At 39.6% G+C, this 15,845-nt stretch overlaps 1 protein-coding gene across 4 annotated transcripts in view; it reads right to left on the bottom strand.

The window, feature by feature from the left end:
- Positions 1-2,351: 2,351 nt before the first annotated feature.
- GLT1D1 (glycosyltransferase 1 domain containing 1) overlaps positions 2,352-15,845 on the bottom strand; it is a 48,923-nt gene continuing 35,429 nt past the window's right edge. The window contains exons 11-13 of one of the 4 annotated variants that reach the window (XM_032705606.1): positions 10,318-10,416; positions 10,029-10,227; positions 3,470-3,583 (exon numbers count right to left, since the gene is read on the bottom strand). In XM_032705606.1, the coding sequence (XP_032561497.1) occupies positions 10,066-10,227; positions 10,318-10,416 (261 nt within the window). In that variant the 3' untranslated portion in view covers positions 3,470-3,583; positions 10,029-10,065. Of the gene's footprint in view, positions 3,584-9,377; positions 10,228-10,317; positions 10,417-15,845 lie in introns of those variants that run through there. The other 3 variants (XM_032705609.1, XM_032705608.1, XM_032705607.1) reach the window with 3 other exon arrangements.

Below are 15,845 nucleotides of genomic sequence, written 5' to 3'. Positions count from 1 at the left end.
GATCCCACTGAGCCATTAAATGACTGAATTCCACATGGAAGCACCCATCTCCTCTGACAAGCCTTTGACAAAACTGTTTCTTTATTTTCATGGGGGATGATTCCTGACCTCAAGATTAAAAAGACTGAGGGGAGAAAGGGACAGAACGAGTTATGAGCCCAATAGGCAGGAGAAAATATGTTGAAAAAGAAGACTGAAGTGTTTGTGCATCCATTAAACATAAAGGCAGCATTTGCAGGTGTTTGGGTTGCTTAACACTCAGGCTAAATTGATGGTAAATGATTTGCAGGAGAGGCACAAACACTTTTAAACCTTCCAATATACAATTTAACATTTTTCTTTTGACGATTGTCTTTTAAGTCCTGATAAATCAAGGGGGTAAGAGCAAACCATCAAAACTAATTTCCCTGAGCTCACCAAGCCACTGCCTTCTGCTAATTCGGAGCTCTGAGGTTCTGTAGGACGGAAATCTCAATTGTCAGCATCCCAAAAATGGGAAGACTTAATTCAGTGTGGGTGTTCTTGGGGCATACACTGGGTAGGTCTGTAATGGGAATGTAGAAACTAGCTCTAAAAATTGGACTGGGTATGCTTTAGGGCTCATTAAAATGAAATCCTAATTCAGGAGCTCTTGTTCCACACACCACAGGCTCCAGAGGGGTTTTGTCACACGCTTCCAAATTGTCTCCAGTTCTGTGCCAAAAAAAGGAAACACAGAGTAGCACCCACTGTACAGGTCCACTGCTTTCATTCAGCTCCCCTGGATTCAATGGCAGAATTAATTGCAAAATAAAATGCATGTAATTGGATTAATTAACAGTACATTTCAAGGTCCTGAAATAGAGAGTTAGCCGTGGGGTAAAACACACAATGTAGGTTTTTCCTGCAAACAGAACAAGTGCTATTTTTGGAGCTGTATCTGCATCTCATGGAGGTGTGCCTTGCTTAAAAAGCTGCTAGGGTAGGCATGGGGCTCTGAAGGGGGAAGATAAATACTGTAATTAGGGCTGCAGGACAACAAAAGGATTATTCTTACCTATAAAATCATTTGAGTGAAGTTGCTGGAAAGATAATTATACCCAAAATCGCTTGCATGGGTCTAATATTTTCCTTACAAGGACTTACAAGACTCATTGAATATTTATAGGCCTGGAACATAAGACCGGATGAAATTTAAAACATAAATCCAATCACAATTTATGATGATGAAATTCCCTGCAGTTGTTGCCCCAACCTTTTAGCCTTCATGGACAGGCTTCCTGTGGCAGAGCAGGAGCCCATGTGATAAATGATACCAGGGCTGAATGCCCTTGATTGATGAACATTGCCTCGTTTGACAACTGTACAACAGTCCTGAGGGCTGAACTTACCACTATTTTGGTTGTTTTCCTTTTTTTTTTTCCTTTTTTTTCTTAATGCATCTATTGCAGAAATGTTGTTTGTGCTTCTGGTGTGGTTATCACATGCAAATGAGCATGCTGTTTGCCAGATGCAGATCTCATATTTATAGATTAAATACAGCCCAAAAAATCATATCTTAATTGCATTCTGAGGGTGTAGCAGAATTTCTCACTTGAACATATTTTGTTTTGCTGGAAATAGCACAAATTCCAGATCAATGTATTTATAGTTGAAGCTGGGTGACAAATGTGTCAGGCTTTAGAAAAAGCTTTCTAATCATTACTATTACTGATCATTCCCTATTAGCTCATTGCTTAGGCATCTATCCCACATTATATATTTGTTTATTTGCTTTCAATAACCTGTATTTCTCAGAAGACAACCAGCACTATTGGAAGGGCAGTGGGGGAATGGCAGCAGGGAAAACCCAGCAGGCTGATTCAGCTGCAGGTTTAGAATCTCTTCAGGGGTAGTTGTTGGCTGGTGGCTTTTAAACTGAGAGCCAGCAGAGCTGTACTTACACCCCAGCATGGCAAAGGACACACCAGAAATATATATAGGAAAAATGTGCTCAAAAAAGGGAATGCAGCAACTCTCAGATTTCAAATCAGGCCAGTTTTGCCCTTGAGGATTGTGTTATGAAAGGCAGTGCTGAGCAGAGGCCCATCACAGAACAAGGAGGGACATTTTGGAGAAGTCAATACACAACATTCAAATTAGTTTCTTGTTTACTGCACCACACTGTTGTAAAACATCAAAAACAAAGAGGAAAGATTTAAAATACACAGTGAACTTCATTATTACAAAGAAAAGTCTGACACAACAGCCACTCAAATCAATAGAAAACATTTCACTGGCTCTCCCTGGGGGCAGGATCGAGCCTATACAAAGCAAACAGTTTCCTAATAACAAGGAGTTAAAACTATGCCTTTTTTTTTTCTTTCTGTAGATGTAAGTCGTTTCATGATCAATTATGTATTCAAAGATATGTCCATAATCACTGGGCTGGCAGGGATGATTAGGATGGACTTTAAGCAGAGATAAGTCTCACTTTTAAACAGTCTGCTGCAGCATATTACAATATATCCTGAAAAGCCACAAATGTAAGCAAACACTACCAAAAGACACAGTAAATTGAAAATACCTTTTCCCCCCCTTCTTCATCCCTTTTTATAGCTCTCATAAATCTTTTAGTAAATAAGTAAATCACAGAGGTACCAAAGGAACTGGCAAACTAAGAGGTAGTTTATGTAACAAAGCATCTCTGTCTGCAAGCTCCTCTCGCTGCTGTGGGAGCACTGGAGATCTGGAACATGAGGTGCTGTGCCAACCTCCCTGCTCTGGTCCCAGGAACCCAGGGAAAATGCAGACACAGGACTGTTTAGCCACATCAGCTGATCTGAAAGCCACACAGGTACTCAGAAAACATGCCCTGTACTCCTCACTTTCCCCAGGCAACAACTCTCTGGTTGCTTTTTGGTCCCCTGATCACCGCGCAGTCAACAGAGATGTTGATCTGAATAAAGTTTTCATCTTGATAATTTAATGCTCTGTTCACATAATCTTGGCTTCATGAACATGGATGTAGTGTGTGAAGTGTACCTGAATAGGCTCAGCCAGGTATAATTGGAGAGCAAACTGCTGCTGCAGTTTGGTCGGGATGCAGCAGGATCAGAACACTCCCCGTGAGCAATGTGTGGTGAGAGCTCCTCTGTGTGCACAAATCAACCTCCCTTTGAGGCCTCACAACAACAAAAATTTGGCATCTGCTCAAGGAGTGTACTTCTCCTAATGATCTTACAAAATGCTCCTGGTCTGTGCTGTGTTGGCACACCAGGGACAGTGTGCTCAGTCAGACACGTTTGAGAGTTTGAAGTAGCAGCAACTCCTGTGATCTTGGTATGTTTGAATAGAATAATAATGCATGTCTTACCATCTCTTCTAACAAGAACCCAAGAGAAACCCAAACCTAATTACAGATCCATCATTAAAGTGCTCTACATAGGCTGCTGCCTATCAGCTGGACTCTTGCAATTCACTGGAGCCTTAGGACAAGATTCTGGTAGGTTTTCCTTTCACTTTCCCAGGAATGATGTTTCTTCACATAGTCTTTGGCCCTCATTATAATTTCTTTTTCCATAATGGGGTCATTCATCAAACTCTTGGACAGCACAACAAACTCCTAAAAAAAGATAAAGAAAATAATAAATTAAAAGTTCCTTGAAAAAATTCTAATGATACTGAAATACCTGGTAACCGTATCTTGATTTTGGCAAAGCACTTCCAAGTGTGAGCCAATATATGAAGCTGTTCAAAGTCATTTTTCAAGATCAAATGCCATAATTTATTCATAAAGAATGATCAATAAATAATTATTTTACACAGCCCACCAGCTAAGACAATTTAGGACAATCCCAATGATGTTAAGACAAATGAGCAATGAATTTAATGACACAAAAACTGTTTGCCTACCCACATGTTAGAAAACCAGGCTGATTATAAATTAATCACCTGGTCTGCATGAAGGATAATTGGCATCAGATGTTTGATCTCAGCTCAGCTACACTTAGAGCTCATTGCTACTGTGACATCTTCAGTTAATTTTATGGTAAGACTGAAGAACTCACTACAGAAACATGGTCACAGTGTAAAGATAAGAGCAGCTATGAAGCAGCAAGTTCTTCTGGAGGGGCTGCACCTGGGCAGTGACAGATCCAGCAGGGTAAGCTCAACAAACTCCCCCCAAAAAGCTATATATTTCCTTTAATTTCACTGGGCAAAATACTAGAGCTCACAGATTACAACTATTCCTTTGTCTGCTCCTCTGCCGCTCTCACTTAGTTCTCGGGAAGAGAAACTGTGAACTTCAAACATGTGAAAGGAGATTTGATGTCTGAATTAATCTATTCTGAGCAGCTGGACTAATTTTCTACCAAGAGACAACTTCCAATGCTTCAGCTTGATTACAAATGTGCTCAGATCTGTGCAAAATAGTGCCTTGGTTCAGCTCAGAAAAGCAGACAGCCTTTGTGTCAGTGGAAAATTAAGATAATGCATTACTACACAACTGGTAGTGAAGATCAGTGCATAGAGACATGGGGGACAAAAGGGGTGGGAGAAAGAGATACATTATTTACACAATCTGTCAGCTGTGAAAGGAAATATCAGAGATAAGATAGGAGTTCATAACAAACACTAGTTAAAGTACCAAGCTATACTTGAAAACCTAAATACACAGTGTATGCATATCTACACAGATATAAAATCTTTGGTTAGCACAGAATCAATTTTGCTGTTGCAATGCCACTGATGGCTATACATAAAACATAAGTGTAATGTGACCCCTGGGAAACACTGATACAGGAAATCATGTTGAACATGGGATAATCACTGCTTTGACTCTCACTGACAAGACAAACTGTCAGTAAAAGCATCACTGCCAGGAAGTTTAAATAGTCAGAGATGCAGAACAGTTCTGTTGAAAGGTTCGTAACTAGGTAATAGAATAAGGAGATTTTCATACAGGCATGGTAACAATAACCTCGTACTCTACCTAAAGTCAGGGCTGCTTGCAATCTTTGCTGTGGCCACAGAGCACTGGGAGAGCAGCCTTTGGAATAGCCACGTGCTTGGTGTCCAGCCTGCTTTCCATCCACAGCTGCCTTGCCCGTGCTGGTTTAACTGGTGTGTTCAGGCCCTTACTGGGAACCTCTGGGTTCCCACGAGGGGGTTTTGTGAGACAGTCCCTGAAGGAGACAGGAGAGGCTGGTCTAGGGAGCACCTGAGGCTGTGTCTGTCAGACACTGCAGACACAGCTACTCCAGCTTCAGACACATCCCTCCCCTTCCTCCACAGCTGCCAAGAATACAGAACAGGGAAGGTGGGAAAGTCTTACATGACTTATGCTGGCTTCATCCAATTGCCTGTATAATCACAGTAATAAATACTGTTCACACTGAACTACATTCCAACTTTAATTTTATGCTCCTGTGGAGGATTTTATTTAAAGTAATGTTTAAAACTAATTTATGTAAATTACCTAAGAACAGAAGCAGCAATGTAACATTTCTTGACAGGTAGTCCTATTAGCATTCTTTTAAAATGTGGATATAGAGGACAAAAACTTGGAAACATGTAAATGATAGAAGAAATGAGATCCTTATTCATAGTTACAATACTTAAGGCTGGGAATAATTTCAGGAAAAAATGCCAAACTGAGTCCAAAGCATAAAATCTGAGATAGTGAAGGAGAGAGAGAGAAAAAGCAAATGGAAAAATACCAGGAGACAGAGAATAAGGACTTCTCAGCTTTATCCCTACTCCTTCTACTAATCCAATGTGACCACCTACAAGTCACTTGCAATCTGACTGGAAGCCAATGGGAAGATTCACTGTGACTTATCTGGGTTTTGCCTCGTACCCTTGGAGCAGCTGCCTGAGCTTGTTTTCAGGTTTGCATGCTCAGCTTTACACAGCAATAACTTCATTTTTCAGGTGTCTCCCTTAACTACAAGTGACTTGCATTTCAGTTGCAGTTTTGTGGTGAGTCTGAGGAATGGGCTCCCACTCGCAGCGTGCAGACATTCAGAAATCTGAGCTCTTCCAGAAAATCCAGCATTTCATTGTGATCTTCTATGATATATAAAGTAATGATAGGGAGGTAACGTGTCTCTCTCAGCTGTTGTGCTGTGCAAGTGATGTTTGCACAAATATTTATGCACTCTCGTTTTTTGCTGTAGGTGTGAAACGAGCTTCAGTTTTGCTGCAAAAGGAGCAAAATGCCTGAATTTCTTTTCAATTATCAAACACAAGGGTATCCACTTCAGCAGCCAAAATTAAGGAGGTGACATGCATGCTAACTTACTACTTGGGGGCCATCAAGATTTCTAATAAGCCCTTTATTCACATACAGAAATGGGTATAATTAATATACATGTGACAGCAAAACACAGTGTAAAAGTTGAGCCTTGGTAGTTAGGCACAACCCAGAAAAACTGGGGAGAGGATCATCTTTTGTACATCCAGAACTGCTCTTACATCTGCCCTTTTCGTGGGAAGTACTCCACCACAAACACAGGCATTTTCCAACAGCAACCTCCATAATACAGTTTTCTCCGGGTAAATTGACCAATCATCCTTAAAGAAAATGTCAGCTTCTCCATATAGTAACTGCAATAAATTCTGTATAATATTTTGCAGAGACACAGAAATACAGGTATCCAGGAGATAAAGCTGGGAAATGAGTGCACTGAGTAAAAAGAATGAATAATTCTTCAATTACCACGAGAGCTGCACCGGTGCCGCAGCTCACACATAATGCAAGATGCATGGTTAATATATTATTTATATAATGAAAGTAAGTCTGCAATTAAACCATTTCATATCGGCTTCAGCAGATAAAAGAACATGGTTTTTAAACAACAGAGAATCACCCCAGGGAAGGCAAACTTCAGGTGTAAATCCAGAACAGCGACAGATCTACCTGGTGGCAGGCAGAGCTCGGGAGGAGTTGGTCCATCTGTGCACTGCACAGGGCAAAGGGCCAGTGTGTCTGGGGGAGGCTGAACAGTGAGTGCTGGCACTGCCAGAAACTGAAAATTAGTCTATTCAGTGAGAAGATTCAAAGCTCTAAAACTTGGGCTTGAAGCCCTGGTGGAAATGGCACTGCCCCATGTTTGGTAGAGGAAACCAATGTGCCTCCAGTGTATTGCTGCCTGCCCCCAGTCCAGCTGGGGTTCCCTTTTACCACTTCAAAAGTTGTCTCTGCTAACATCAGTGTGTCCCTCTCTCAACCTCTGTTCATGCTTGGTCCCTCTCTTATTGGCTTTGAAGTTTATTTACCTCCTTCTGTTTATTTAGGTCCTTCTGTGAGCTTTTACAGACATTGAACATCTAATTTAACTTAGGATGCTGAATAACTCTTTGTGTCATCCCTTTTAACATGGTTTTGCATTATTTATTGCCCTATTCTTATCTCTCACTTATTTTTTATTTCAAGTTCCATTAACTCAGTGTCAAATATTCCATAAACTTGCAAATTCAAGTAGCAGCAGGATCAAGCCATGATTTAAAAGTAACATGCACGGTAATGTTCACAAATGATGGAGTGTAAAGGACAAAACATTCCATAGCTTTCACTGTCACATGGACTATTTCCATCTCAGTGTTGGCTTCAGTGATTGGCAAGGCTTTTGCTATTTCCAGTCAAATGCAAATGGTTAACTACAGTTAGACCCAACATTTCCTGCTTTCCTGTAAGCCACAAAAAGCTCACTTCCAGCAAGAAGGAAAGAAAAAAGCCAACAGCACTCACCATTTAAAACAATTCTCATTGCATAATGGTCAATTAATATCCCTCTGATTTAGCTTTCAAAAGATAACAGGCACAATTGCTCAGATCTAAGTGAGCCAATTTTGTAAAGCTTTCCCTCCTCAGATCAGAAACAACTTGAAAATAAGCACTGCTTTCTACTCTTGAGCTGTGATCCAGCCTGTATCTTCACAACCAGAAAGAATCCACCAAACCAGGCAAAGAAAATTTCTTTTCTAGTCTTTGGTGGTCCAGATTTTTCAAGCCAGAGACAGACACAGCACCTGGACACAGTTCTAACCTCTCTGTGTAGTTAAAGGCACTTCCCTCACCAACCTGATGCATTTGGGGGCACAGAAGAAAAGAGGGTTAAGATGTCAAAGTAAGCAGAGTAACTAAACCAAAAAAAAACCTTCTTACCAGAACACGTTTTCCAATCTCCATTCAGTCAGAGGGAATCTTCCAAGGTATTCCAAGTGCCATGGGCAGATTGTTCCTTCTCCCAACAATTAAAATGTGTGGCAGAATTCAACACTGTAAGTTTTCTAACTTAATTGCATTTCTTTGATCTCATATAACTCTTAACCTCTGACAGGCTGTGTGCAGTGGTTTAAAAAACTGCATTGGATATGGTTTGGGGAGATAAGGAACAAGAGTAAATGGCTACTTTATCTTTAAAACCTTGAGTGATGATGATTGGCATTTTGAGCTCATCTCTGCAAGAAGAAAGTTTTTCAACAACTCTGCGGTGGGATTGGGGCATTATCCTGCAAACAAATATTTTCCTGACCCATTTGCAAACTCTGCTGGTTTATAGACCATTTGACACCAGTGAAGGTATTTTATTAACTGAGATACAATTGCTGTTTCCCAGAGGAAGCAGGGGTATTCCTTTCCCTTCCCAGACTCTGCTGATTCCAGCACAAACATTACCTAGGAGTGGGCTAGTTCATGTGGTAATGCAAGTTACCATCTTCACCCAAAAGAGCTTCTGTGGGCTGCTGAGGCAGAATAACAGCCAAAGGGGGTCAACAAGGGGGGTTCTGATCTTTGGCCTTGCACAGTGCAGAGGTGGGAGCTCGAGCAGAAGGGGTTTATAGAAACTAAGATTACAGAAACTAAGACATATTTACAGCTTGTGACTCTAGTTCTGATGTAAAACACAGTCCTGCAGTCCTTAGCCATTTGTACAGAGTCACTGGTGTCACTGGGACTACTCCTGTGCTTGAAAGTGCACTTTCCTCTGCGTGAAATATAGAGCATATTTTCAATTGATCTTGAATTCCAAACAAACACGTGGAGTGTGGGATGCTTGGAGATCACAGAGGAGGCTGCTTACGAGGATGTATGATGAAGTTAATTGGGTCTGGTATGAATAATGTATTTGAATTCCAAGCCAAATGCAGCCAACACGTTGAGGGAAAAAACAGAATGTCCCAGCATCAATATCAGGAGAGCTCTCAGTCTGTGTGATCAACAGGATCATATGTCCTGGAAGTTTTGAAGGAGCATATGGGAGTCAATGGATTTTTTCAAGGAATACATGTACAAATATTTTATAAATAGCTTTACATTTCAGCCTCCACTAGCCTGGAAGTACCCCATTTCCAAAGGATATTGGAACAAGAAGTGGGAACATTTCCACAACAAAATAAATTCCAGAGGTTATCAAAGAAATCTTTTTTTTTTTTTTTTGGTAAAAATCATTGGAAACATGGAATATTGCAGAAACAAACAAACAAATAAACAAAGCCACCACTGCAAGAATTTTTCTTTCAAGAAAAACCTCCAAAACTAACCAAGAGGATTAATATTCCTGGAACACAACTTAATAGGACGCATTAATCACACACTCCACAAAGTAAATAAATATGATACGTTTTCTACTTTGCAAAATCATCAAGTGGACTATTCTAGTATGTTTTTTTTTTTAATCTTGACTTGGATAAAATACTGAGGGAATCTGTGTCTGAACATCATCTTCCACGGCATATATGAATATGTAACAGCAAAGCCCCAGTGCAGGAAAACACAGTGAAATTAATATTTCCAGCATTTAAATATAGGCAGTGTTCCCTCTCTCCCAGCTCTTATTTATCTTCACAGAAACTTCATCTTAACACTTTACTTAATTGTCATGATTAATTTTTCTGACTGAGCAATATCTTGCACCTAAGGATGCATTATATTAACTGCTAGAAATTATAGAAAAAAATTATCTAAAACTTCAGGCTCCTCGGTCTCTTCTGCTGAGCTACAGCTTGTCTGATGTGAGTTTGCATTTCATTTATTACTTGAAAGGAAAAAAACAACAAACCCAGAGCATCTCTTCCAGAGGTTTGGTTATGGAACCTTCAAGCTCCAGTGCAACAAGTTGCTGGCAGGTCTGAGCAGCACAAACCTTCAGCAAGGCTGACACCTAGGCCGAGTTCACTGAACTGCAAATGAAGGAGAGGCAGCAGAGCTTCAGAAAGGCAGGCTGACATCCAGGATTTGGGGGGGAATCTGAGGAAAAACTGCTGAGAGGAAAAGCCAAGTGTCCAGACAGACAGAAAATAAACCTCACCTTTGGAAGGGCGAGGTCTAAGGATTCCCTGCTTTCTTACCTGGGGATTTGAAAACAGCAGTCCTGTCTCCTTGTGTTTTACTATTGCTGCATTCCCTGGAATGTTCCTTGCCAGCACTGGAACGTCTAAATCCATTGCCTAGGGGAATATAAAAGAAAGAAACAACAGTTTGTAAGGATTCAGGGATTTTGAGGTGCTAATGGCGGCAATTTTAAAATGAAAAGCACAAACAACAAATCAAACTTCTTTCCCATCTCTCCAATTTTTTAACTGAAAAATAGCACATCTAAGGTGATCTCCTATATAGAACTTCTTCGAAATATTTTGTTTATGTCGGTCTTGTAGCTCTGAACATATTATCAGAAGCAATCATGCAGGAAGTCAATGCATAGCTGCTTCTTCAGGTATTCTTTTCCACCTCGAAATATGCTGTTTGTTTCCCACTGGAAGCCATGAACATATGGCATGCTTGAGGAGGATAAAATTAAAGTTCAGCTCAAAGGTTGTCAGTGTAACTCCTTCCCTTATTGAGCATGGATGAGAAGATTAGTTCATAGCACAAAAACAAGTGAAGTATCTGTTCTCTTGTTCCACTAAAACACATTTTTCACAGATTTTCTAGAACACGCAGAATTCCAGAGATGTGGGCAGTTCACCAACAGTGAAGGGGATCCTGGAAGTCACTTGGCACTTTCTCCTCCATTCTGATTCCTATGGGCTCTGGAAAAAGCTTTTTTTTTGAGATCATCTGTCACTGCAGCCTTCCTTGGACTTTGAGCATTCAAGGACTGCAGGGAAGGACCCAGGGCTGCAGCAGCTGAGTGAACTACACTGAGGAGAGGACAGGTTATGCTTTCAGAACACTTTATGCTTTCAAAACATATGATCTACAAAGCTACTGGTATGGGACTCCTCAAAGACCAGGGAATACACCTGAAGAAAGTATTTGTATGTGTGGAAAAAGAAAGGAAAGGAAGTGTGGGGTCTCAACATGCAGCTTTTCAAGCTGCCTGCAGAATCAGCATCCATTCCAAGCCAGGGAACCATTCCCAAGAGATCTAATGCTGGGCCACTTTAAAAAACACAGCTGAGATTTTGAAGTACCTTGTGTGCAAACCCTGGCCCCTCAGCTCTTGTTACTCATGCATATCCTGATGTGAAGCTTTAATTACTATTGATGAATTGGGAAGTCTTGAGATGCACTGACTGTAAAAGCAGAAATATTCTTATTGTACAATTATCACAGTGTCAAATGAGAAAGAAATTCACTCCCCCAAATCTTCAGTCTGTCTCATACTGATTCCCTGTCACTCCAGACTGAATGCATTTTTAATTGCTGTCATTACACTCCTGGATGAGGAGTAATTTTGCTTCAGTCTACAGAGCAAGAAAACAAAATTCCAAGGAGAAAATGATGCTTTTGTATAGCTTGGACAAACCTGAAGACAAAAATATCCTGGCTGATAATGGACAGGACCAATTATGTTTTGAACAGGGAGGGGCTGCTGGGACATAGCAACATATTTTAGTAACTTAAAATATCCAAGAAAAACACTGTTTAAACCACCACTGCAGATGTATTTACTCTGGACATAGCAATTCTACAAGTCCTTCTGGCACAAACATTTGCTTTGTAGCAGTTAGCTCTAAAAATAATAATAATCCTTAATGATATAACCTGTTCTACACTTTGTATCAGAAACTACTGGATTAGCTGGAAGTAATTGAGACAAATTCATGAAGGGAACATAAACCAGAATAAATTAGAAATACAAAAAATACTACAGACTAGATTCTGCATTTATCTGACTAAAGTTGTTGAGATACAACTTTTTAAAAAAAAAAAAAATAAAAATTTTAAAAGTCATTTTGGTGAGAGGAAATACAGGGGGAAGGGGAACTGTACCTAAAGGTGAGGTTGCTGGCACAGCATTGCTGTACTGCAGGTTAGATTGGGCTGTAGCACACAGTTAAAAATTGTCTCAAGATATATTCATTTACTTCTGGTTTTGAAAGCTACACTGCTGATGATTGACTGAAGTTGAACAGTAAATTTATAAATTTATATTTCATTTTCTGTAATTTCTGAACTCTAAAAGGAAAGACAATTGTTCTGTCTCATGGACTTGGAGGGTAGTAGCTGCTACACGAGAAAACTTTCAGTTCCCAAAACACACAGGTACCAATGAATTATAGCTACTGAAAGACAGAACAGATGGCCAAATACTTTGGATGCTGGGCTGCCTTTACACCAGCTAGCCTTAAACAAATGGATTGGGCTGTAAATAATTACTGCATGAAGTGGCTTAGAATTTAATTTAGATACTTAGTCTATTTTTAAGCAGTAAAAAGAATCATTTGCATTGTTGAAAATATGTATAATTTACTGACTTAAGTTCCAGAAATAATAGCATAAAATAACATTTTAGTCCATTGCCCATCTGTTTTGTTCCATTATTCTGACTGCAATTGTGTTTTACTGCTATTGCAGAAGGATGCAGGGTGTAAATTTTAGCTGGGGAAGATTGTTACCCAATAAGCACATCCAGGCAGCAGAATAAGGCTTAGAGAGTAAAGACAGGGTTTATTTACTACTTTGTCTTCTGGATTGGCCCTCATTTTCTTCTTTCTGGCCTCTGCACCTTTTTGTTGGCTCTTCAATTTTACTGCTTTACAACGTGCCTTCATTTTTTTTTTTTTTTTATTTTTATAATTTGCTATGGTTTTTATTCCAAACTACTAGGCCTGTACTTCACATGTTGTCCAAGACTGGATTTTGCCTCAGAGCAGAAATTTTTCTTTAATTAGTTTCTCTTTGGTAAAAGCATAACAACCTAATGATTGTTACAGCAGTTGCAACACTCTTGAGAGCCTGGAAAAAGTGCTCCAGTGAAATGGTGCTGGAATCTGAACCTTTTTCTACCCAGCTACATAGGGAACATATAAACCTTTCCTTTTTCACCACCACATGCCCAGAAACGTGCAAAACTCCTGAGCTCTCTGAGGAAGGGATGTATTTTTAATGTTTGCTATAATGGTTGTTTTCTCCTCTTCAAATGCCAAACAGAAAATAGATCAGTTATGGCAAAATCTCTGACATATCAGTACGAGCTGACAAAATAATTAGTTATGGCTTTTAGTTCTTTCATACCTTAAGGCAGGTTGAAATAGATATGATTATATATTTATCTAATTTATCTATTATATATTTATCTCATACTAAAATACTGTTTACAGATTCATGACCTTGTTAAATGTTGAGCTTTGAAGAGAATGAAAGTTGCATTTCCAAAGTCAAGCCTTTTATCTCCAGCCTAGGACCAGGAGATTTTTATACATAGTTCTCTGGCTCATTATTTAACAAGATCTTAGCAGATGGCCCTTTCTGTTGCTGGGCATCTCAAGAAAAAAACTTCACTTTATTAGATTGACACTTCCTCTGAGAGAGAGATTTTTACAGCAGGGTGTTTTATAAGCATGGCATCAAATCCCACTGTCCCACTATCTAGTGAACAGACAGACAAATCCCAAACCCTTATAACTTCAGCAGCAGAATTCAAACAGGTCTGAGGGGCTAAAAAACTCCAAGTATTTTCTCAAGAGATAACTAACGAGCTAATTCTGCTTGGAGAAGATCTGACTCAGCTGGAACTGGGGCTGTTGTCTCACCAGACCTGTGCCATGACTGTTGGACTTCCCTTCCTAAAATGGAAGGTACCAGTTTGCCCCTGTAACTCATTTATTTGCCACCTCTTGTTATCCCTATTCCAAGACTTCCAGGATGAACTCCCAGTTATGAGTTAACAGCTCAGAGATTAACTTTGTTTTTAGTAAAGGTAGTTTCTTCAGCAGAATTAAATCTATTAATCATAAGACTAGCCTAGGAGGTGAAATGCACAGCTACATATGAGATAAAAACCCAAGTAATCTATTATATACATATAAAATACATATATATAATATAAATTCAGCATGAAAAAATAAAATGAATACTTCTTGATGATTCATCCTAATAAATACTTTTTTGTGATGTAAGAAAAACATCAAAATGCAGGAAGCTAACTGCAAATGTATATAAAGGTATCCTGCAGAGAATGCCTTTTGCTAAAACAGTTTTGTAATTCTAAGAGAGAGAAGACAAATATAACATGAAGTGCTTAGTATTCTGTCTGTGTAGTAATTTTTTGTTGTTTTTTTTGGGGGGGGGTGTTTGTTTGGTTTGGTTTGTGTGGGGGGGTTTTCCTTTTGTTTGTTTGTTTTTCTTTTTGATAGGTCTGGGTATGAATTGGGAATAAATGACTCGAGGTAACTGTGAGGTGGAAGCTTAAAGGAACAGCTTTCCCACCAGTGATGGTATCTGATTATTGAATAGCCCTCATAGGATAACTGAATAGTTCAGCCACAGAGAGAAGGGCCCCAATAAAAATTCCTTTGCTGATTTAGTCTTATAGTTATCAGATTCCAAAGTTGGAAGAATTGCAACTGCAAAAGAGGAGAGCAAAACACCAGTGATTCCTGAAGCAGCTCAGCATCACTTGTGAGGTAAACTGGCATTATCTTTTGGCTCTGAGTTACCACCTATTGTTAAGACACTGAACTTACAAAATTGCTCCCTCTCCTGATAAAAGCTAAGAAAAGTGCCTTTTAACTGCTCAGATCTGATGGGAAAATTTGGAGGAAAAACTATACCAATTGTCCCGTCAGCCCTGAGTTTGCATAACAATTTGTATGAGACCGAGCACATTTGCACTTCTGCTGCAGATGCTGCATCTCTTCAGGCTTTCTGGTTTGCTTTATCCTCCCTCTTTAACTCACTGGAAACAAATCAGGTTGATTTTTGGTGAACTGTTCTGTGAGAATTCCTAAGAGGAACAGGCAACTGGGGAGGATGAGGTGACAATTCCTTAACTTCTTCTTCTCCGAGTCACTGGCTCAGTCGAGCACTGTGTTGGTAACTCCATTTCACCTCAACTACCAAACACACAAAGTTTGTCTCACCTGCCACTCTGGGAAGTTTGGAAATGTCACAGTCTAGAAATTGCTGCTACAGAGTCCTGTTGCTGTGAAAGAGCATCTGCTTCCAGCTCTGAGCCACTGGCATTTTAGAAAGGAAATACAGACTTGCTATCTTACCATCCTCTGGCTTTCCTAATTCTTACAGTGCTCACTTAGTTCCTACTTAGGAAGACTTTCAGCTGTGTGGAAGAAAAGCATGCTGGAAATGCAACTTAGAAACAGAAACAGGAGATTCATTAATACAAGCAATGGAATTGTTTCTGTGATCTTCTGAGATTATGATGAACCAACGTTCAGCACTCACCAAAATACATGGAATAGTAAAAGGCCCAAAGAACTTCCACTTTAAGTACACATATTATTTTCTGAGGAAACATTTAACACTAAGCAGTGCCCTACTTTGACAGGTATGAAATAAAACTGGTTATTAATTTTCAATACTGATGGCAAAAAAATTAACTGAGTGTGTCATTCATTCATGAATCATTTCGGAATTAAACAACCAAATAACCAGCTCTTAGATTGCTTTTTGAAAGGATGGAAAAATAAAT

This window comes from Chiroxiphia lanceolata, chromosome 18 (assembly GCF_009829145.1).
Source record: "Chiroxiphia lanceolata isolate bChiLan1 chromosome 18, bChiLan1.pri, whole genome shotgun sequence".
Classification (NCBI taxonomy): domain Eukaryota; kingdom Metazoa; phylum Chordata; class Aves; order Passeriformes; family Pipridae; genus Chiroxiphia; species Chiroxiphia lanceolata.
Note: the sequence above shows the minus strand (reverse complement) of the source record. Positions and strands in the feature narration are given on the sequence as shown.